Here is a 24946-nt window from a genome sequence, read left to right as displayed (position 1 = left end):
GCAAAAAATGGCTCCACTAAAGCTGATAAATGCAATAGGAGACGGAAGGATTACCAGTCAAACGGAGTGAAACCAGCTTTCGCCCTAACGGAAGTGCAGACATGCCTCATTTGTGTCTCACGACATGCGATTCAGTTACTGTTACTGTAATTCTGCAATCACACAGAATCACTTTTTCCCCCATAGAGACACACACTTGCCATTCCCGCACAACTGGATATCAATCAAAATGTATCACTATGAATATTCTTGGCATTATTGTGTTAGAATTCACAGATACCCAGGTCGTCTCTAAACGCAACGTGCTTCTTTGTTAGGACAGCACCACACTGAGCTCCTGTATGCTGCTGTGAGTGAGATCTTCATTAGAAACCTTGAGCCCTTCACCAGGATCTGTGCCAGGTACTTGGTCTAACAGCCAAACATGTTGATAATTAAACCCCTGTAATCGAGAGGTGTTATCACAACAATTAACAGCAAAAATGTGAAGGTATGAGCGAGTGTTTGAGAATGTGTGGCTTTGTACGCAGTTCCTCCCCCTTTTTATTCTATTGCAAATGTTTTACATTCACTTGAATCCTTCAGCTATTTATCTAAGCACCGAAGTATCCGTGCGTTTTCGTTTCGGCTGTACGTTTTGTGGAGTATTCCTCTATCAAACCATCTTGGGAGGGATTTGATGTGAGGGGAACACGCACAAAAACATAATTTCTCTTCCCGTCTTTTTTCCTGAAAGCACATTTGTCTCTCTCCTACTTTCCCTAATTCTCCAGACGTGTTCTCTTTTTTCCCCTCTCCCTCCCCAAAGTTGGCTGCTTCTGCCCTCGTTCCTAGGCATCAGCTGAAGACCCAGCAAGGCCCCCATACACAATGAGCTTTAATTGGGTTAAGTTTGTCCGCCACAGATAACATTTCTCTTTCTGTGGAGAATAAAACAAATTGCTGGCACTAATGGCACTGTTTAATGTAGCTCTTTTTATTATGGATGGAGGAAATTAGGAGGAGACTCCCAACAGAGAGCTGATGTCGTGGGAGTGAGTGCATTGTTGCAGCTCATCAGAAAAGCGTTTTTGCTGGAGCACCGGCCTCCTCGCCGTCTCTCTCTCTCGCTAAGCCCTTTCATGTGCCCTTTTGAAAACACGGCCCGCGCACCTAAGAATTGGAGCGTTAAACCGTACAGCCCGTGCGATCTGATGAGATCGGGTCCCTGCGTTTGACGCCATGTGTTCCGAACCTGTTCTCCGTCCGCTGTTTTTTATGCTTTAATGCCCTAAGTCCATAAAGCTGGTGTTTCTTTGTGTAAGTCTGGGGCAAGAGCCAGGGAAACGGGGGCTGGAGGGGGGCTTGTTATTGAGGTTTTGGCACAAGACGCAGTAAGCCTAAAAGCCTGAAATTTGTTCTGCATTGCTTTCGTTTTTGAAGAGGGTCCCCTTTTTTCAAGTCAGACGTCTCACTGCAGCAAGCTAATGGGATGCGAGGACAGATGCACTCCCTGGCATTTAACACGCCAACACCTGAGAGTGTTTGGAAGACAATCAGCAGTAAAAATGTAATGTTCAATCTGGATTTTTATGGTGGCTAATCAGGACTGATGAAGTAGAGGGTACATTAAAGTGCAGCCGAGCGGTCAGCCCCAATCTGCGTTCCTGCTCTGCACCTCTCCCTCGTGTGCCCGTGTGCACTCGGCATCAGCATGGCTGTCTGGGTCCGGGGTCACTGTAACAAACAAAACGTGCTGTTTTAAGCGCCACGCTATCCTTATATGGACAATTAGTGCTGTATGGTGGCATATTTTAGCAATCCTATATTTTGCTGATGTACACGTTGAGACAATTAAAAGCTTCTGGCAATGCTTTCCTGCCATTTTTTGCTTCCATAATAGATTCTATCAGGTCAGGTCACCGGAGCTCGGTCCCGAATCGAAGGAAAGCTAATAAAATGCTACCTTTTTTTGGCCCTGCTTCAGATCCATTCGCATTTGTGGTTTAAACCTCCTTGTACTGATTGACATAAATGACACCGCAAGCGTGTGCCTCTCCTGTACTTTGTTAACGAGACAAAAGAGTGTTGGCTTTGCAGTATTTAAATCAGTTATGTCTAATTATTTCATACAAAAATAGCCTATCTAGGGCAAAGCCAATGAGATGTAACATTGTCTGTGGAGGGGGGACCTGGAGGAGTTGGCGTGAGTTCAGCTGAACAGAACAGAACAGAGAGAATACGCTGTAGGCAACATAAATATAACATGAACTCTCCAGGCTTGTGACAGTACAATGGGGGAGTGTTTAAGGGTGCTTTCTGAGGCCGCACTGTCCAATGGATGATAGTCGCATAAGAATAGCAGCATACCTAGGTACGGTGAGAGAGGAGACGGATGAGAGAAAGGACAAAACGCTGTTGAGTTATTGCTAAATTTTGAATAATCGTCACATGAATAATGTAAGGGCATCAATCTACCAGCGTCCCTGCTGCGTGAAGGAAAATACTAGCCAATACTGAGACCGTTTGAATTCAGTTAGCGGTGAAATGAAGTGTTGCGAAGGCCTCCGTCCTTATAATATCCAATGTGAGATTTTGAACGTTCAGTATTTTTCAAATCGCATGCAATCATCCAAGCTCAAAAAATTATTTGCCACTCATTAAAACCATCCTAAAATAGCAACGCCGTCTATTCCAAACAGGACCACCGCATTTGCCGTTCACACCTCTTTTTCTCCAGCGTCTTAATTAATTTCATCCACATGTCTTGTAAGTCTTATTCTGAACTGTTCATTGTGGCACAAGAAAAATGCAAATCCGTAAAAAGATGACAGAGGGTGTAATCGTGTGCTGTGTGATTTCACAATGCCACTCTTTCAAACCATTCATGCCTCAGCTGTCCTTGACCCTTAAGGAGCTTGTAATGTGGGCTATTTTCCTCCTTTGAATTTATCCGAGAAAAAGGGACCACTGCGGTGAGCTTTCGCCCCTTCGTGTCAGCGGCCTTTCTCTCTGGGACACCAGAAGCACATTTAAAAGCGGTCTCCAGGCGTGCGCTCAGACGAGACAAGAGGGGCCCCGGTCCTCCGCGGGGGGTCAATTTTAAAGGCCGCTCCGTGGCTCCGCGGGGTGCCCGGCTCAATCTGCAGGACATCCCGCTGACCGAGACAGGGTGCCCAACATGTTATCCATGACAACGGCCGAGCAGCTCCGGCGCGCCGCGTGTGATTTTGACCATTTCTTAGGTTGATTTTTGCACAAATGATCCTATTTCTGCGACTGCACTTCGGCAGCACACGCAGACGGCCAGACAGAGGCAATGGGGACTGAAAATGCTGTTGAAAATGCCTAATCTTGCCAATAAGAATGCAACAAGAATCCTAGAAAAAGGGGGTTAAAGTTAATCAAAACATATCCCATTATAACAATCAGAAAATACATCTAATAATACCAAACATTATTCTCATATGCAGATCTTTTCCAAAAAATAAAATGCATGCATTTAAATGTTACAAAGGTTAACACTAACAATTACAAATCTGTCATCATTTACTCACCTTCTTGTTGATTCAAACCTGTATGACTTTATTTTTTCAGTCACCATTCACTTTCATTGTATGGGAAAAAAGGTGCACTTAAAGTGAATGGTGACTGATGCTGTCAGACCTTAACATAGAGCCTAACATCTCCTTTTGTGTTCCACTGAAGAAAGAAAGTCAAACGGGTTTGGAACAACGTGAGGGTGAGTAAATGATGACAGTGTTTTTATTTTGGTTGAGCCGAACTATCTCTTTAAATCCTAAATCTTATCCTTTTAAACGCAGATAAACGTTCTGCAAAGACGACGTAGGAATGTTAAATGTTCAAAACAAGCCCCCCAAATAGTCAAAATGTCATCGTATCCAATCGACAGTTAAACGCTGGAGTGAACCCGAGACGATGGCACGAGTACAAGGAGCGCAAAAAAGCGAATCCAGTCCGTCTTTTTTCTTGCACGCTGCAGAGTTTCCTCGAAGCTCCGTGTTTTGGCCCCGATCCGTGCTCCAAGTTAAGCTGTAGTTTCCATGGCTGACCATGGTTTGGTGCTGTTGGCTCTCTCTGTCTGCTCAACCCAGGCTGTGCGGAGCTCCCTGCGGGATCAGAGCGCTCCCCCGCCGGGACCCTACTCTCACATCCTCCTGCTGGGACACGGCTACATTTCCAGCCAAGCCTGGCTTTATTATGTGTGTCTGCGCTGCAGCCCCGCCAGCAGTCGGATCGGGAGGCGGAGGGAAGACCAGAGTCAGGACAAAGAAAAAGGGAGAGAGAGGCTAGCGACTAGAAATATTTACGGCTTTTAGGACGATAAACAAAAAGAAGAAGAAAAATCCCCTCAGGTAAAAATGCTGCGTAAAATGCCATTGAGAGTGGCACCTTCGGAAAAATAACAGCGAAGGAGGGCGGTTCGGCGGGATCACAACGAAAAGAGACAGTTGCGACAACTGCTGAAAGGAGGAAAAACATTGCGAATCAATTCCGAAACATCGTCGAAGTGGGTTTACCATATTATCGGCAAGTATTGGCACCTCTCGCTACTGATCAGGTGTAATTTGGGCACGCTCCGCTTCTTGAAACTCTGAGCGCGCGTGCCCGCTCCACCGTCAGCGTCTGCCGTTACGGAGGAACAAAAGAGCGTTCGCGTCTCGAGCACGGGAAAAGCCGCAAGTTATTCGTTAAATCTACAGGTTGGAGAAGTTTAATCATTGGAATATCCTTTTCCATTGCCGTACTCTCTCTTCCTTTGAACGCTTCTGGACTAGCGAGATTGAAGTTGCCGCATTGCAACAGGCAAAGTGAAGAAATCTCCCAAGTATCAGCGCGTGACCTGTCAATATTTCTTGGAGAGGACAAGACACCCGTTAAAGAAAGTAAAATATTGCTCTTAACACGGAGATGTCTAGACGCAAGCAGGCCAAACCGCGCTCCGTTAAAGGTAAGCGTTTTATGTTGGTATACGAGAGGGAACAACTCACATGGCCAATGAGATTTCATGGGTAAAACTGGCGGGGATTGTGAAATTCATTGATTTAATGTTTTTGCTTTCAATAGTGACATTATGTTCATAGACTTTAAGTATGCTTTTTGACATAGAAAGAGAATTAAGAAATGAAACTCTTACATTTTGGTGCCAGGTGCCAGCAGGTCTTGTGGTTGGCAGTACAAGTTACTCTTACAGAGAAGGTGCTTTAGAAATAGTGCTCGAGTTTTAGGCTTAATAATGCTAGTAGTAGTAGTATTTTTGAATTATTTTAATGTTTATTAAATTACATTTATTTTTATAATTAAACAATAAATATGTAAACTCATAATCATCACTATTATTTAATACTTTCTTTTTATTTATTTTTAAATAAATATATAATTATTATTTTTTAAATTTTATTAATACTACTAGTACTAATAATAAAATAGACATTTAAATCAATATATTCCTATTTTGTCCTCTTTGTGGAAAAATTTGAGATGTTTATGCAACTCATTTTAGACACTCGGTCTGTTGTGGTATTGTGAATGGAATCTGATTCTCTATAGATCTCAGTTTGGTGTTCCCCCCCCCCCCCTCTTTGCTGTTTATTGTTTCAAATTTATTCCTGGTTGTGACTTTGACATGGCAGAATCAGTCACACACAGTCTCATCTCATTCACGCCCCTCCTACAAGACTCAACACTCACAGGCAGGTGAATTTAGGAGCAATAAGGCCTGCTGCTATTTTGCCTTGTCCATCAGCAATGTGCGGCAGATATTGTGCTGCCGGTCGAGATATCACTTGGCACCCTCACCCCAATAGAAACCAGATGGGCTTTCGGGTGGCCATGTGGCCCATATTAGTACCCCCTCCCCCAAATAATAACCAGTTTTTTGTTTTAATTAACGGCCGCAATCTGCAGAGGTTCATCAGGAAAGAAAAAAACGGTCATAAGTTTACATACAGCGTAAGTGGATAATATTCATGGCGGTTAAAGTGAAAATAAAACGTGTTAAGAATAAGTTGATATTTAACATTGTCAGAGCCTGCTGGGTGCAGATCAATCCTAAACAATGTTGTTGAGTTGTTTTGGAGAGAGAGCAGCCTTTTCGACCCTGTGATCAATAACGTATTATTTATTTTGACCATCTTTTATTTTTCACATGCAGAGAGTGATAGAGAAATGTTGTATTTAAATATGCATCATCTTTTCCCCTCAAGCATTAGATCTTTATTTATTTTTTTTTTGGTTGTTTTGTTTTTCCAAGGCAATTTCAAGTTAAATGTTTGGTTGGATTGCAACACATACTATTGCAGTTTTCTATCAAGTATGCATTGGCCTGCTGCAGCACAGAGGTTTGGGGGGTAAACAGCGATTGTATTGACTCAGCGATGCACGTCAATCAGAGGCCAATTAAATATGTAACCAAGGCTCGCTCTGTCCCTATCTCAGCCCAGCACCTTTAGCTTTGATTGCTATGCTCAGAGATTAGAAGGGCACCAACAATATGTCTGAGTGTGGTATGCACATAATCATTCATGTTTTTTATGTCCCGGCGTCTAGTGTATTGGCTCGCTCATCCAGAGGTTAAGCTTGTTTGTCATTAATTTCTGCTTTGATATGTGCAAATCTGCAGGTGTTCGGCTGTAGAAAACATATGCAGGCACGTAGAGAGGGGGTTCCTCAAGAAACCGGTGCCCGTTGTCACGTTAGACCGGGGATTCTTTTCCAGTAAAGGAAGTCAAGCTCTCACATCACATCACATTACATTAGAAACCGTGATTGCCAGTGTTACTCGCGCACGCAAGAGCGAGAGAGAGATTATTTCGAGAGGAAAAAGACAGCGAGCGTTCGTCAGAGGGGGAGAGGGAGCTGCGCTTATCAAAATATTATTTCTCTCAATTAATCCCTTTTTAATGTGTGTCTATGCACTGTGTTCAGCTGTGGCATTCCTGTTTCATATCTCCACCGTCCCCATGAGTGTTTCATGCATTATGTAGCGATGATTATTACTTAATTACACATTAATAAATCCCCTTCATTTGCAGGACATTAAGAGGGGGATGAATGCACACGACAGGAAGGGAGACCGAGAGGGCACTTATTTCCATTTTTTCACTGTTGTTTACAGTCAGTCGAATCAAATTGGACCTTTTATTCTACGAAATGGAGAAAACATTTGAGTAATGCTTGGTGAGAATGAAATCTAATGGCATTATTCCCCCCTCTGCCCACAGACATCAGGGTCTTTTTGGGTATGTGGGTATGTGGATGGATTTGGTCCTATTTTACATGTTGAAATGTCTTTCAGGAATGTATTCAGCTCTTCCTGTAGAATATGTATCCTTTAGCAAGGGTTTCGATTGGGAATTGGCTAATTACTAGCTGTTTTGAATGTAAATTTTCAGACGTGCATTTGAACAACTGAGGGACTGTGGGAAGGAAGAGATTTTCATACATAGATACACAACTGTTTTTGTGCACGGACAACTATAGCAAATAATCAATTTAAAAAAATTGTAATTTAATTTTCTAGTCATTTTGTAGTTTTCTTATATGAGATTTGAAGTTGCGTATTTTTCTGACTTCACTGCCGAGGTTTTCTGTTGTCATTTCAGTGGTAATATTTGAAACTCGCATCTTCCGGAGGAGCTGTGTTACTTGTTAGAGGATAAGAAAAGAGACAATAAAGCTGTTATGTTTATCTTTTTTGGTGTGTGTTTATGTAGCGGTACTGATCTCATCCTTTTGCTTTCCTCCCTTTCTGGCACCATCTGGTTTTAACATTAAATGGCTTTTTTATTGTCACCTAGGCTTTTGGCAACGGTGTGGAAGTTTCATTGGTCAGTGGGCTGTTGTAAAATGTTGAAGTGAGTTACCATAGGGCTGCAGAGCCACAAATGAAGAGATCAGGGAACGAGAACCCCCAGTGTTCTTATGCATCGCGCATTTGGGTTTTTCATTTCAGGCTTTGATTTGTGAGCTGTTTCCATTCTTTTTCTGCACTTAATCACTCAATTGCATCTGGTGCACATTTTCAAATGATGGTTCATTGAGAATAATGGGTTACATTTATTTTTAGTCAATATTTCCATTCACTTTTCTATTGTAGTGCCTGAAACAGTTTTGGTTAAATATTTTCTTAATTCTGTGTTAAGTTTAACTAAACTTTCTTAGTGATTTTTTTTTAAATTTTTTAATTTTACTTATCTTTTTCAAATATTAAAATAATCTTCTAAAATTGAGTGTTTGTTTCAGTTCCAGCCAGTTTATGTGAGGATAGAGAGTGAAGTAGTTATTTTGTGTGTCTGTGTGTTGACTGTTAGAGGGTGTGATTTTGAGGTAATGGGAGATGAACCACAAAATTGATTTTTATGCTCTTGCTTTTTTGTTTTCATTGACTTCACAGCATGAACAATTAGTTAAACAACTCTAAAAGTATTTCATCAGAACAAGGAAAAAAATGTAATTGCGCACAGTTTGACAGCAGCTGAGGTCTTTTTTAATGGCTGTCTTTGGGTGTTGATGCAACTAATATCACGATATTAAGAGACAAAACGTTTTTCTTCCGCTCTTTAGCGTTCTTTTTAAGTCAAATAGTTATACCTTGTTGTATCTTGAAGCAGTGACACCTATTGGTGTGGAGATCATGGCGTAATTCGTCTGGTCTGTGATGGGAGGAAAAGGCGGGTGGGTTTGGATGTGGGTTTCTCCCTGGTGGGCAGTGTGTCTGCCAATGACAACTCCTTATCAGCAGCCTGCCTGCTAGTTTTGTGGGGAAGAATCTGTCTTAATGTAAGAGCTCATTCGTAGGCTCTGCCATTGTACCGGCTTAGCCACACGCTTTATCAGAAGGCCTGGGCTCAGTGGCCCGGAACCGGAGCTCGCTGCGGACCCGCTCCATGCCACGCTTCACTTCTAAAGAGAAGGCGTCGCTCTGACGCTCGCTGTTATTAATTCTGTTTGTGTGGTTGGCATTCCCTGCGCCCCCCTCTTCCTTCCCCACCAAGCCTGCCAGCCAAGGCTCCCCTGTCAGGCCTTCCCGGAGGATCGCGGCCGTTCTAAGATGCTGCGCTCTGGAACCCGGATTGGGCTGCTGCAGAGGGCAGATTAAAACGTGCTGGAACAACGCGCACAGAAAGAGTCTCTCAAAGCTGCTCGTACCCATGTAGATTAAACATGGCAGCCATTTTCACTTAGTCCGCAGAGAGCGTCGGAGACTTTTGTCTAGAAAGCACGTTGCGGTACATCTTGAAAGTATTGTTTTACATTTAGGAAATTAAGTTTGGTGACCTAGAATAGGAATTTGAGTGACGTTTCACACATACTCTGTTTGCAGTGTGTATGCGGTGCGTATTTTTTTCCGTGCCCATGTTAACGGGTTAGGGCATTCACACTGCACACAGATGCGGTCCGGCAATGCTTTCCAGGAGCGGTGCGTATACAGCAGTGCGATCGTTTTCGTACAGAGTCTATTTTTGCTGTGCTGCACCGCACTGAATTACAGCGACGGCGTATTGTTCGCTTTAAAATAAACATGTACTGATGCGAAAATATCTAGTAATTTCACCATAGATGCATATAATTTAAAGTCTACTCTGTTTCAAAGTCAACACATGGCTTTTTGCCTTGGGTAAAGCAAGGAAAATGACACTTTACCTGGCATTTAGGTAAACAAGGAGGCATAATGGATAGCATTCGTCTCTTCCTGGAGGTGGAAAAACAAAGTTCTTTATGACCTGCAGGATTTCTTGTAAAAAGTTTTAAAAGCAAAAGAAAAGATGAGTCAGCTGTTTTTGTATATTGTAAGCTTTAATTTAAAATGTTTGTGATTTTAACAAATAGTGTGTTATTTAAATCTAAAGTATTACTTTATATAAATATAAAGTAATGAATTAAAACATTGTAGTGCGTTTAAACGTGACATCTATGAAAGAGTGTATCCTACGTACAAAGAGAATCGCAATGCTGACAAGCCATGTTCAGTAACAACTTTTGGATTTGAAATAACAATAAATAAATGTTGTCTTTGATATACAGCCACGGACCAGTTGCGCACTGCAAACGCGGCATATGTGAAAGCACAATAGTGTGTGCTGCTCCTGCATCGCATGCGTAGTGCAACACACACCGCATACGCACTGAAAACGGAGTATGTGTGAAACAGGCGTAAGGCTCGATTTATTATTTAGGCCTGTCAAACTGTCGATGTTATGACCCACTCCGGGTTACACTACCATTCAAAAGTTTAAAATCAGTAAGATTAATACTTTTATTCAGCAAGGATGCATTAAATTGAATAAATGTGACAGTAAAGACATTTATAATGTTACAAAATGTTTCTTTTTCAAATAAATGCTGTTTTTTAAAACTCTTTTTTTATTTCTATCAAAGAATCCTGAAAGAAATGTATCAGCATTTCCAAGAATTTTGAACCGTTTTCAACAATGACAATAATAAGTGTTTTTTAAGCAACAAATCAGCATTTTGGAATGATTTCTAAAGGATCATGTGACACTGAAGACTGCAGTAATGATGCTGAAAATTCAGCTTTGCCATCACAGGACTGTTTTAAAATATAATACAATAAAATCGAAAACCGTTATTTGTTAGTAAAAATGTTTCAGAATATTACTGTTTTCCTGTATTTTTGAAGAAATAAATGCAGCCTGGTTGAGCAAAAGAGACTTCTTTCAAAAACATTAAACGTTAATCTTACCGACTCCAAACATTTGAACGGTAGTCTGTGTCAAAAGTTAGAAGTGTTTGTCTGTGGGTAATTGACTTTTCCTGATATTCAAAGATGCATTAACTCTCTTCTCTTTCTCATCTCCGGGTGGCTGCTCTACGACCCTGCCCCGTCTCACTGGGCTGTACATTAAACATAAGGAAAGGGGGCAATTAAGCCCACTCTCTACACCTGGCTGATGCATATATTTATTGGCCTGTCTCCCTGCTGGACAGGCTTCGGGCCCTGGTCTGAGCTTTTTGAGGGTGGTGATTGAAGGGCTGCAGAGGTCATTAATGAGGAGTGCTGGTGCTTGTTTGACCCCTGCTGCACCCCCCAGAGTCCCCTCTGACCCCTCACCAGGTCATCTGGCCTCCCATGGCAGAGCGCTCGGGGAGCCGTCCGAGACCAGTGAAGGACTGGTATAGCTGGAGGTGAAATGTTCCTGTGTGTGTGTGTGTGTGTGTGTGTGTATGCATACATGTGCCCACGCACAGAGAAATCTCTTGAACGCTTGTGGCTCTCTCCAGAGCAGAACCTATTGATTTCACAAGGCCTAAAAAAGTTTTCTAGCAGCAAGAACAAAACCGCTAAAACAAAGATATGCTTACAGAGTTGAGCAGCCTTGCCCTTTCAAACACAGATGGAGTTTGACTCTGCAAAACGAAACTTTTGAGTAATTTGCAGAGTTCATCCGAAGTCAAAGCGTCTGGCTGTACCTTGTTTCAGATCTTCCAGACAATTATGTCAGCGAATAAAGAGGCGTAATTGATTTGGCAGAATGATAAAAGACGACTGCGACCCTTCACTTATCAATTAAAGTAACTAGTTTTAAAAATACAGACATGACTAACAATAGCGAAGCGGCGCTTGTCAGTCTGCTGTTTCGTCACGGACAGATTATGTGTGCCAACCACAGGTCTCTGTTTTGGGTTAGTAATGCCTTGATAAATTGATTTTAAGGCGTGAAACTTCCTCGCTTTATCCTGAGGCTAGTCTGGAACCTAGCATAGAAGCCTTTTTGGCTTAGACAGAATTAGCCCCTCATTGTAAAAGACCCTCAGTTCTGCTAGCCCGCCTGACCCCGGAGAAAGACGAGCCCTTGATCCTGGAGTCAGATGTGTTTTTCCTTATTTTTCTTCATTTAATTCCCCGTCAAACAGCAAGCCCCCCCTCCCCTCCCGCAAAGTCGGGGATAATAACCCGTGCAAACAGCGGGGCTATACTGAAGAAACAATTAAAGTCGCTCTTCGTTTGAGAGCGCTCACACACACATACGCTCACAAAGGGAGAATAAAGGGGAGGAGATAGAGGAAAAAAGCGTAATAATGACATTTGCAAAACAGCCGTTCTTCTACGATGTGTTCATTTGTTGGTTAAAAGTCAGTTTTTTCCATTGTGTGCAGTTCAGTTTGCATGTGTGCTTTTTTGGAGGGCTGCTTCTGTATTCAAGAAGTTCCCAGAGGAACTGAATGAGGCAAAGAGTGATTATTACTCTCTCCTTCTCTTTGTTCACCTCATCTCACCTCACTTCTCAACCTTCTGCCAAACTGTACAACAAAACAACACTTGTAAATCATGGGATATACTTTTATAACTTTATATTTTAAATATAAGGCCTTATGTATTATATTGCAAATAGAATAATACTTTGGGGGTTATGGTTACCAATAATTAAAAATGGCACTTTATGTCAAAAAATAGGTGTAAAGAGACAAGAAGGGGTAGGAAATGGGATGATTTAGACTCAAACCTGCATTCCTGTGTGCACAACGTCTCTTACGTGCCACATGTACGTGCATCACCCGCTGCACCATAGCTCTGACATGCTTGTTATTCCTAAAAGTAGTAATTTCCCCTAAAAATCTGTGTTTTAGATGGTTTGCTTGAGTTTTCTGGTGCTTTTCTAAGTGTTGTGTAGTAGTCGACTGATACATCACCAAGGCTGATGTATCGGCCAGTATTTTCTGTTTTGCCGATGTGTTGGAAGTGGGACTTTTATTTTGACTGTGCACTTGACTTTTATTTTGATGCCGCTAAATATGCCAGTGCCTGAGCACACGGTGCGCATCTTCATTAGTTTACGGTCTCTTTTTAACTGTTCTGTCTTATACTTTATTAGATAGAACTGTTAAACAAAGAAAGTAAACTGTATGCGAAAAAGTATTCTAGCGTTTGCGGTTATATTGTTAGTAATAAAAAGGCAAACGCTATAATACTTTCACATTTACTGTCAGCATTCAGCAAATATGCATTTCTATCATTTAAACAAATCTTTGAATATCTAATAAACATGTCATTTCACAAACCTTGCAGACTTTGTCAAGGCCAGCTATTGTTAAGTGTGCATTTGTAGGCTGCATGAACTATGCTGCTACTATGCTGCGCTATATCCAGTTACCCATTATGTCATATTCATGTCATTTACAGTTTGTGCTGTACGTAAAATTAGTGTTTGATGGTTTTTATTTGAAAAAATATGATATAAGTCTAGGTCGCCACTGCTTATTTCCTATGGGTTTTTATAATAGGGTTTTAGTAAAATATAGCCTGTGGTAAACATTCTACGCAATCTTGTTACTTATTAAAAATGTATGTTTTTAAAAATGAACATAATAAAATTCATAATAAAATACTTATTAAAAATTCACGTTTTCGCTATGGGTTTGTGTAAATTAAGTTGTAGAACAAAACGTCAAAGTCTAATTTCAAGTTTCTGATTTATTTATTTATTCCTAATTTATTAAATATTAAGTTAAATAAATTAAATATTTCGGCATTATATCGGCCACCCTGCTCTCTAAGATATCGGCATCTGTATCGGCCATAAAAAAAAACAAAAACGGTTGACCACTAGTGTTGTGTCAGGAGAGATGAGTCGAGTCACATTAAGGAAAGTGTGTAGAAGCAAATCATCCACCTCTGTGGCAGCACATGCACAACGGACCTGCATCTCAATGCGGCTGACGTGAGTTTGTGTTAGAGCACTGCCAGAGAGACAGAATTTACTCCAAACTGTGTCAAAACGCTAGCCATATCTAAACCAAATCAGTTAACCTTATGTTATATCTCGTCGGCTTAGTCCCCAGGTAAAGTTCTCCATGCTACAGCCACAGCGTGTATTTAATCATCCATCTGCTGGCACTCAGACGTGTGTGTGTGTGTGTGTGTGTGTGTGTATACACGATGTGGGCCGCTCTGATAGGTGTGTATCTGTGTTGTTGTGGTTGAACATGATGGGAAAGGGAGTCTCTTTCAGCTACTGCAATACAAAAAAAACAAAAAAACAAACCCAGGGCCAAGAGAAGTGCGCAGAAATTATTAACCATCCACACACTCGCACTCCCAATTCTTCTTTATTCTCTCTTTCCTGCTCAGCTTCTCTCGCCTAATAAATGCTTCATGTCACCATCAAACAGGGCCCGACTTGCTCCAGGAGAGGCAGAGAGAGGGAGCGGAAAGAAAGAGAATTGGAGATCGCGGGGTGTGGGGGTTGTATACGGTGGGGCCTTGGTGTTGATGGATAGATAGATGGATGGGCGGATGGACAGATGTTAAAAATGTAAAGTTTGGCCTGTTCTGAAGTGATGGACAAGGGACCAGACTGTCCGATTCTTTTTCTTCTATCTGGATCTAGCTCGATCATTAAACTCTTATAAAATCCAGTATCAGATATTTGCACCATAATACCTTGAGGCAAAGTGTAAAATGCAATACTTTACACATTGGTACTGAAGTAGTCAATCTGTAATTGGTTGGAACACTTTCGGCCAAGTCTGTCACACTCATTCAGTGTTGTTTTATACTTAGTGTTATTGACAGTAACACAAGTAACCTGAGTTACGTAATCAGAATTAAGTGTTGTGTTACTTTAACACTATAATTTACAGCAAATTTAGACTATTTTTTAATTGATTTTAATTTATTTCCTGACAAATTCAATCAATAATGTGTCCCATAAAGTTGTCATATGTGGTATGATTTCATAAAACGTAATAATTAAAAGTAAGTCGACACCTTAGGGAGTAATACAATAATGAAACACGTTAACGTTACTTTAAAAAACAAAACTTTACAATTGAAAATGTCTTCCTTTCTCATAACCTTCAAGTGATTTTCATTAATAGCAGTATATGTAACATAATAACAATACATTTTTTGAAGTAAAAAGTATAATAATTAAATCTCTACTTTGTCTTTAAGCCATCATAATTTGCACTACATGTATACCATTTATTGATAAATGTAATGGTTTATATTACAAATTAGTTAATCTATTTATTTGCTGGCAAAAAGACTCTGAAAAAAGTAATAATGTAACTTTAGTTTTAAAAGTAATGTTCGCCAGCACTGCTTGTGTGTATTTATCTATGTTTTGAGACAGAGTTCTTTAGAAATTCTCATATACTGGAAAGGAAGACCCCTGAGAGGTCAAGGACTGAGCGTTATCCCCCCCCAAACGCACACACTTTCCTTCTATATCTTGTGGTCATGTCCCATAATAAGGGTCGCTGTAAGTGTGGGTAGAGTTCATTTAATAAGAACCCCTCCCACAAAATCCCCATACACAAACAAACATGCGCTGGCACGGTCTCCGGCGGGCTAAACAAACAGTAGAAGGGTCTCAGAAGGAGCGTGATTGCAGAGTTAATCTGTCCTCTAGTGATGCAGGCCGGCCGCAAAGCTCCTTCAGAGAGGGACACATTGTAATGCCTAATCAAGTCTGTATCAAACTAAATAATGCTGTAGCGTGAAATTGGAAGCCGAAGTCAAAAAGCACTCCCCAGCCTGTACTACAGGATAAGGCAATTAAGACTCTCTCTCTCTTTTTCTCTCTCTCGCGTTCTTCATGTCTCCCGAGCAGTCAGGCTGTACTCTTACGTCTTTGTGTGTAACAGCCCTGTTCTCTTTCTCCCTCCTGTTCGGTTGATGGTATTGTTGGTGGTGTACTGGGAACATCTATTTCTGGAGGGTCCCGAAGGCGCTGTGATCCGGGGAGGCCGTCCTCCTCCTAGGTCAGGGGCATTCGGCACGGGGCCCTCCACCTGCCAGAGGGTGTAAAGCAGGCATTTTGGTCGTTTTGTCTCCTTGAGTACTCTACAGATAAATCAATGGAGTACTCAGGGATGGGGGTCCATGTGCACGGTTGTGCACTGTTGGTTGTATGAGTAAATGCGTCAGAAGGACATCTTTTGCGCTACATGATTTTTTTTTTCCCCCTCGCATGCCATGTCATGTTAAAAATGCTTCTTTTTAAAAAGATCTACTGTAGCAAACACGCCTAAAAACGCATCTCAAGACCCCATGTGTTCTGTTCCATTTAGTTGCTCTCCATATGGATGTCTGCAAGAAAGACTGCATCCAATTCTTGCAGTTTTGCGCACTGATGCTGCCCCAGACTGAAAGTCAATGTGTACAGCAGGTGCTTCAGCTATTTTCTTTTTAAGGCCAAACAATTGAATTTTGAGGAAGTCCAAAGAATAAAGGGATATTTTACCCAAAAATGTACATTTACTCATCCTCATCTCTTTCCAAAATTGTATGACTTTCTTTCTTCTGTGGCACATGAAAGAAGATATTTGAAGAAATGTCTCAGAATTTTTTTTTTTTTTTGCTAAAATATATTTTTCTCTATGCAGCTGTTTAGCATTTTGGTCAGCCTTGCTTTTATATGTGCTCTATACATTAAATAAACTTGAATGAACTTTTTTGTCCATACAATGGAAGTCAGTGGGGTCCAGTGTTGTTTTGGTTTCAATGTTCTTCAAAAAAATGTTCTTTTGTGTGCAGCAGAAGAAAGTTAGTCATACAGGTTTGGAACGACATAAAGTTGAGTACGTTTTCATCTTTGGGTCAACTATACCTTCAAAGGTTTAGTTCACCAAAAAATGAAAATTCTGTCATCATTTACCCACCCTCATGTTGTTCCAAACCCGTAAGAGTTTTGTTCATCTTGGGAACACAATTGAATATATTTTTAATGAAATCTGAGCAATTGACCGTTCGCAAAGACCCGCCCCCTTTAATTACTGTTGGTACGTCCGACAAGCCATGCCGATCTTTCGCCACACATGTTCTCACGCAATGAAAAATACATTGTGGAGCAAAGAGGACACTGACAACGTGTCGACAGACAAGACAGAGCAGGTTACTTTTGATATGAAACAAAGTCTCAAATTTTGTCATTTTTAAGGAAATGTAAACAATAAATACCGTTTTGTGGCTCTTTAATGTGTCGTGAAAGATCGCTATAGCGCCTCAGTTCAAGCGGCTCGTGAACCGATCATCTCTTCCTACTAGTTCATTTATAGCATGAAATAAACATGAATGAACATCATAAGGAATGTTGTTTCAATCGCAGAAAGACGTCAGTACACCATTTTTCAAGTTCAAGTCCACCTACATTAATCTGCTAACTCCCCTGACTGCTTTGTCGGACAAAATGGCGGATTCGGCATTATGATTGGTTAGATTGCCTGTCAATCAAACTCCTGGCGAAGGGTCAATTTCTGTCTCTCCATTGACAGCTGCGCAACTACCACTTTGACGTTTCAAAATGTTCATAAAGTGATCATACAACTAATTCATATGAATAGAGTGGTTTAGTCCAATTTTTCTGAAGAGACATGATTGAACAGATTGAATTTAGGTTTTTATTCGCATATAAAAAATTGGTGTGATATAAAAGACTGGATAAGGTGTATAAGTTGTGATCATATGTACACCTAAACCACTGATTTATGCACTTTTGTGTACAAGGCAGCACAGCAATTTCATCTTAATCAATAGGAGGGTCATATAAAAATAATAGACGTGCAGGATTTGGCCCGCGGGTGTACAGCGTTGACACAAATTGCTGTCTGATGAACTGCTGAAAATAACACGGTAACCAGTCAAGATGGAAAGTTTGAAAGTCCTTTATGGCACATTTGCATGTAGTCTATACTGAATTTCGTTGAAAAGTTAAGTTAAAAGTTTTGAAATTCGAAAGTCCAGTCATGCAATTATTGTGTTTACAAATTATTAATCGCTGTCACTTTTGAGTGCTAATGCCCATTCCTAGTGTGAAAGGTGATTTTGGACAAGGTGGGACATACGTCTGGCAGTTTTGGGTTCTGCTGTTGTGTCCCCTTCACAGCCGCCCCCCCGTTCCGTCCCCGTTTGATGGCATCACGGCGGGAAGAACGTGATTATGGTGCTTTCCCTAGTGAGCAGCGATCTGAACCTTGTGTCACAGTCGCTGACAGCCCCACACAGCCGACGGGATTTAATCACGTCTGCTCTCCCTCCATGTTCTCTCTTTTCCTCTTTCGCTTTATATCGCTCAGACTCGGCTTTTCTCTGCCTTCCTCCTCTCTCTCAGCACAGGTATATTGGAAACATTTTTCCTCTTGTCTTTGACAGGCGAGACAGATGAAAAACAAATTTCAGATCTGATCTGTGCGCCCCTTTAATCTTTGACTATGTTTTCTTCTAGTGAACACTGTAGCTCCACCGTGTGCTTACGTGTGTGTGTGGTGCCAGTGTGGTTTACGTTTTTCTCAAATCTTTGTGTTGGAGAATGTGCCTGGGTGCGTTTTTTAAGCACATTTGTGCCTCTGAGTGTGTGTTTATGAGAGTGACTGTGTTTAGAGTCAAAGAGTGTCAAGATAAATATATAAACTTCAATGTTCTGCACTGTGTTGAAAGGCAGAATTGTGGTAAGCTGATAAGGCCCTGACTACATCTTTCACTGTATGTGTGTGTGTGTGAGACGGGAATGCAGAGGAAGAAGGAGAGTTGACACTGCACCCAGGGCTTTCCTCAGGAAACGGCTGCTGACGGCCTTTAGCCAGAACCTCGCATCGCACGGCCAGGAATGTGCCATGTGTGCGGCGAGGAGGGAGGAGTGTGAGAGACAAAGAATGTGTCTACGTGTGTGACTTTGTCTTTTTTTTTTTTTAATATTTGTGTCTTCATGCTGGTATATACTGTGATTTAGACTGGCATCATGATGCAGTGTGTAATTTCTGGTCAACTAGCAGTAACAAACAGAATTGCAAATATAATGATTATCTTCAAACATGTCTCCCAAACACATTTGCCCTTCTGCCACACTGTATATCAGTGATTATTTATTATATTATATTGTTATATTTGTTTTGCCAGCAGTTTACAAATTGTGAAATATTTAATTCTATTATTGTAGGTGTTTTGTCAGTGACAATTTTTATTTTATTTTATTTTTCCTGCCTACCGCTATTGAGATGTATGGGATTGCTTTTGGATAGCCTTTCCTCAGGCATTTCAGACTTCCTTGCTTTGGACAAGCAGATAGTCCTGCCCCAAACTCACACCATTTGTTGAGGTAATGTTGCTGTGTTCAGTTGTTCAAACTGAGCAGTGTTTCGAGAGTACTGTACCCGTGTTTATACTATGTAAATCAACCAAAGTCATCTCTGTTCATTAAACTGTAATTAATTTTAACATCACAAAAATTATACAAATCATTTTTAAGCTACAAATATACTTTGCTTTCAAGACTTTGACTGAATAGATATTGTCAGATTACGCTAGAACATGTTGTATTTGTGCTTCTGTGTGCAGTGTGTCTGTCTCATCTCCATCTTCCGTCACATCAGAGGTGTTGTGGATCTCTAGTTGGCTCTTGTAAAAACATCAAAGTAACCCTCACTTCAAGCATTCTCACAAACATGCAGCACACCTTAACTTACATGAAACAGAGAGAAAGAAAGAAAGAAAAAGAAAGCGTAGAGAAATAAAAAGCACAACACTAAGAGTCTCTTTTGACCCGAGCCGTCCTAGTTCTCCCAAGAGCACAAAACCTCAGGAAGACAACACAAGTGCTTTTGCCATCCTCCCACTCTTATATCTGCTCTTTTTTTCCTCCACACCATTTCCTTCTTTTACAGTGTTGACTTCCTGTCCCTCATTTCTCTAGCTCTGTCCATTGCTGAGATTCTCTGGTTAGTGTCATATGAGGTAAATAGATGTGTATTAAACACAAAAATGACAAGCTGAAATCACTAGTTTTTTTTAATGTCTTGCTAAATAGTTTATACTTAATTCTACACTGACATCTTTAGAAATTCTTTTATTTTTTTGGTAATTTTATTAATGTTTCTGAACCAATCCATCCACCCATTTTCCAAACCGCTTGTCCAATCCCAGCATCTCAAACCATAGGTATGTTTTTTGAACCAGTCTTTATTGTGGTATAATTTATTTCAAATAACATTGTCTTTAAACAGCATGTGAACATAGAACTGTGTTAGATTGATTTAAATGTTGTGTGCCTAGTGTCGCTGTATGTGTTTTTAGAGGGAGACACTGGACTCCATCGTTTTGACTGATGTAGTGGTGAGCCTGCGGTCTGGGTCCAGTCAGTCTTCATTGTGTCCCTTTACCATATAAGCCTCAGCTACCCCCCCCCATCACCCCCCACCCCCTCATCGTGTTTTCTGGCCAGTGCCACTGGTTTTTAAGGCCATTTTGTGCAGCGGAGCAGTTTCAGTGCTGATAAAAGTATTTGGTTAATCAGCTTCCCTCGCCGTCCCTCGGCCTAGGTTTGGAGGACAGGCTATTGAAGTTGAAGCCCTTCTGGGAAAAGCCCAGGCTGAGAGATTGGCACGGTGCGCTACCAATGCTAGACCTGCGAGATGCAGCTGGCAGCCAATGCATTCGGATTGCGAGGGTCTGAAGGCGAGGCTGTCAGCTGCGTCCCATCCAGCAGGAAATGCCTGTACCGCCCTCACGGGCCAGCCTCCAAAGCCTGATTGGACACAGTGACCCAGTTGAGCGATAAGGGTCCCGGCAGAACTCCCGCTGTCCACGCTTCCGTACCGCGCTCGGGGAATACTCATCCCTGTCACTCCATCTCTGCTGTCATTCCACTGCAACTAGAGTGTGTGTGTGTGTGTGTGTGTGTGTGTGTGTGTGTGTGTGTGTGTGTGTATGTGTGTGTTTTCAGGGGCGGAGCTGTCACAGAATCCGGCCCGCATTCAAAACAGCCCTGGCTACAGGGAAGGAGTGAAAGAGAGACATAGACATATTGAGGAAACGGTCTCCTCCTTCTCCTGTCAATGCTGGTGTGTTGCTGACAAATGGCTGCCTGAGTATAAATATTAGTTTTTTTGTTTTTTTTTGGCACATATCTTGCTGTCAGGATGGCAGCAGTTGTTTAGATGGTGATATTTTGTAGGCGTGGAAATCAGCAGGGACCTGGCAATACAATATTATATTGATATCTGGATATATGACTTTATGTTTAGTGTATAATTGCAATTCAAAAGTGATCTTTTACTTGTTTCTTATTATTTTTTTTATTGGACTATGGTGCTTTGCACAATCAGCGCTTTATTGTAGAGCCATGTAAGTAGTGTAAATTTATTATACAAAAATATTATGCAGGCTCTCTACAGATGTCTATTAAATGGTAAAGTTAATTTAGAAATGTTTTATATTTTTTGTTGTAGACATTTATATTTGGAAGTGTTATATTTATTTTATGTGTATTTTAAATTATAGACGTATGTTTAGAAATGTTATATTTTAGTTGTAGACTTATTTATATTTTAACTTTTTTTTTTTTAAATAATAGATTTATTATATTGAGAAATTTTATATATTTCATTTAGTCTATTTTTGTCCAACGTTTGTCATGACTGTAATCTAATACAGTATCATGAGGTAAAATATCACTATGCTTAAAATTGATACTATGAAATATTAATTTCACCTCCAATATGACTTGATGACCCTCAGTCTTATGGTGCAGTAATTCTGCTGCAATGATGGCTACTACTTGCAGCCATTGCTGAAGTCCAACAGGCTGTATTGCGCTTATCGCTGTAGTAAACACACACTAATATCGTATACTATACAGAATGAGCAATACATTTCAACTCAAGGTGTTTGTGTGTTTATGTGCTGCATTCACCATTTGTGTGTACGTGTGTTCGTTCTCCATATAGTTGAGTCCCCTCTTTTGAATGGCTTCATACCGCTGTGTCCGGGTATTGATCTTCGGTGGTTGCTTGTGATGTGTGTAGTGCTTACGGGAAAGAGCGTATGTATTTTTATATGCGTGTTGGCAGGAGTGAATTGCACCATTCAGAGAGCAGGCCTACGAACGGCGCTCTCTTGGGTGTGTTTGTGCCCGCGTGTGTTTGAGTAAGTGCATGGGCTTCTTTTAGCGTGCTTGCCTCCTTCCGAGTGTGTGTGTGTGTGTGTGTGTGTGTGTGTGGGTCTGTTCTGGCTCAGGTACGCCTCCCCCCTCTGTGCTGCAGCAAGATGACGGTGTCTCTGGAGGTCTGCAGGCCAGCGTCTAGAGACACAGCCGTGCGTGTTCCCGTCATTCTCCCTGCTATTAAAAGCTATTAAGCCATGCAGAACAAGTCAGGCTTTTATCTATTATTAATTATCTGGAAATGAAAGACACTCTGCCTCTACTTCTCCCTCTCTCCGCTCTCCTTCATGGCGAGACTGTGCGTCAGTATAGAATGACCGTTAAGGCGTCATTAACCCAGAAACATGGCAGTGATGGACAGCATGCTGGATCTCTTCATTTATAATGTGTTTTTCTCTGTCCTGGAGAACACGGGCGATGTGAAGCCACACATAGCGGCCATTAAATCAGCCCTACTGCAGGACTTACGGGATGCCTCTGATTTCCTTTATTAAATGTTGATTGCCAAGCCTTATGCTTTTTAAACGCCGGGTTCAGTGGTTGAAGGGGTCCTATTGACTCGGGTTGAGATTCAGTAGACCCAGGTGGAATCTGCAGTTTTTCTATCTATCTATCTGACTATCTGTCTATCTGTCCATCTATCCATCTATCTATCATGGATCTATCGATAGATTGATCGATCACTTTAAATTTGTTATGAATGGTCTTAGTGGACAAACTGTTTGTTAACAGTTAAAGGGTTAGTTCACCCAAAAATGAAAATTCTGTCATTAATTACTCACCCTCATGTCGTTCCACACCCGTAAAACCTTCGTTCATCGTCAGAACACAAATTAAGATATTTTTGATAAAATCCAATGGCTCGTGAGGCCTGCATTGAGAGCAAGTTAATTTAGACTTTCAACGCCCAGAAAGGTACTACAGTGGGTCAACCTTAATGAGAATACTTTTTGTGCGCCAAAAAAAAAACAATATATAGGCTAAAGGGCGATTTCAAAACACTGTTTCATGAAGCTTCGAAGCTTTACGAATCTTTTGTTTCGAATCAGTGCTTCGGAGCATGTATCAAACGATCTCAAACTGCCAGAGTCACGTGATTTCAGTAAACGAGGCTTCGTTACATCATAAGTGTTTCAAAATTTCAATGGTTCACGTGCCTTTGGCAGTGCTCCGAACCACTGATTTGAAACAAAAGATTCGTAAAGCTTCGAAGCTTCATGAAGCAGTGTTTTGAAATCACCCATCGCCCTAGATATTGTTGAATAAAGTCGTTATTTTGGGGTTTTTTTGGCGCACAAAAAGTATACTCGTCGCTTCATAACATTAAGGTTGAACGATTGTAGTCACATGAACTGTTTTAAATATGATTTTAGCACCTTTCTGGGCGTTTGAAAGTCTAAGTTAACTTGCTCTCTATGCAGGCCTCACGAGTCATCGGATTTTATCAAAAATATCTTAATTTGTGTTCCAAAGATGAACGAAGGTCTCATGGGTGTGTAACGACATAAGGGTGAGTAACTAAAGACAGAATTTTCATTTTTGTGTGAAGTAACCCTTTAATATTGCTAACTGTGTGCTGTTAACTTGCCACTTTAGGTGTGCGTATATCAGATTATCCAAACATATTTTTGTAGCTACTACAGCTATTTTTTCATATTGCCACCATTTGTAGCCCAACAAGGTTTTTCTTTTGTACATTTTTATTAATTATACATGGCAAAATCCCACAATTCACCACTACTCTGTGTGTGTCACACATGTTTTTTTGCGATGATGTTTGTGCCACATGTTGGACAGGAGGAGATCAAACGCTCCTCCCTCCGAGCCGCGGAATCCAACATGATTAATCCAGCGCAAGCGTGCATGTGCGACAGTCTGGGGCCCGGGCTCCTGATTCCATCGTGAACGGGTCTTAGGGACACGCAACAGGACCCCAATCGTGATTCGTGATGTTGCGTTGGCAGCCATTGGCCCTGCGTGGGCCCATTCTAATGAGGGGGCCGGACCGCAGTGCACTCTGGGCCCAAACAGCTCGCCGCTGGACACTAATCCCAGGGTGCCGTGGAGCTGTTTTGTACTGACAAAATCACACACGCTTTGCTCAGGAAGCAGCACACACACTCGTACACAAACAAGGCAGGAGCACAAAGACACAGGGGTATGAACCCATTCAAATGCATAGGCTCAAACACGCACAGGGCGCACACACATACACACACACTGAGCTGCAAATGGGGGGCTGCTAATGGCTTCCAGTGGGAGAGAAGGAGAGCAAGGCTTTATCCCTTAAGTGTAGAAGACTTAATCATACAGAATGGCCCGGGGCCAGTAACAGGGCTGTACGGCACGCCCCTCCACACACGCATTAGGTATTCTGCAGCTGAATCTCCTGCAGACGGCTGCAGCAGAGCCGGGCCCAGGTGAGACTCCCTCTGAGTGCTCGCTCACTCACTTCCATCTCTCTCTCTTTCTATCTTTCTCTCCATGTCAAACACATACCAACAGTGGTCCACAAGAGCTTTTCATTGTAATGTCATTTGAGGTGCGTCTGCATAATATTCTCGCCCTCCCTCCGCCCATCTATTAGTCTTTTTGTCTCTCTCAAAATTTATATTCATACAAGCCCTACTAGCACGACTGTTTAAATAACAATCTCTCTTTTCGTTTTCTTTTCTTCTTCTCCATATTCTTCCCTCCCCTCTCTTTTCTGGCATGGCGCTGCAGTGCGAAGCCGATCTTTGAAGCTTTACCTGCAGTGTGTGAGGCCCTTACTGGGAGAAGCAGGGGGCCAGCGTGCGCGCGTGTGAGGGTCCGCATATGCGCGTGTGCTCGTTAAGGGCCCTCGCAGCATCGTGTTTGAGGGCGAGAGCATTTCTTCTCACTGGGTTAAGAGATGCGATCTCGTTCTTTGTATGCGCAACATCTCCTCATTGTCGGAATCTCTCACTTGTGGTGAAACGCATCCCTGATTTGATAACGCAGCGGATCCTGACGGAATTCCTCTCCGGTTCAGGAGGAGTGTGTTCTGGTAATCCTGCCAGTCA

At 41.6% G+C, this 24946-nt stretch overlaps 1 protein-coding gene and 1 long non-coding RNA gene across 9 annotated transcripts in view; one reads left to right on the top strand and one right to left on the bottom strand.

The window, feature by feature from the left end:
• Positions 1–956: 956 nt before the first annotated feature.
• LOC127499422 (uncharacterized) lies at positions 957–3813 on the bottom strand. The gene is made up of 2 exons (XR_007926124.1): positions 3537–3813; positions 957–3359 (listed from the first exon to the last, which is right to left on the bottom strand). It is a non-coding gene; the product is annotated as an uncharacterized LOC127499422 (long non-coding RNA).
• Positions 3814–4066: 253 nt separating this feature from the next.
• The window catches only part of znf423 (zinc finger protein 423), a 170371-nt gene continuing 149491 nt past the window's right edge, over positions 4067–24946 (top strand). For 6 of the 8 annotated variants that reach the window (XM_051869699.1, XM_051869698.1, XM_051869697.1 and 3 more), the window contains exon 1: positions 4067–4951. In XM_051869699.1, the coding sequence (XP_051725659.1) occupies positions 4912–4951 (40 nt within the window). In that variant the 5' untranslated portion in view covers positions 4067–4911. The remainder of the gene's footprint in view (positions 4952–24946) is intronic. The other 2 variants (XM_051869694.1, XM_051869695.1) reach the window with 2 other exon arrangements.

This window comes from Ctenopharyngodon idella, chromosome 18 (assembly GCF_019924925.1).
Source record: "Ctenopharyngodon idella isolate HZGC_01 chromosome 18, HZGC01, whole genome shotgun sequence".
In the NCBI taxonomy this organism is placed as follows: domain Eukaryota; kingdom Metazoa; phylum Chordata; class Actinopteri; order Cypriniformes; family Xenocyprididae; genus Ctenopharyngodon; species Ctenopharyngodon idella.
Note: the sequence above shows the minus strand (reverse complement) of the source record. Positions and strands in the feature narration are given on the sequence as shown.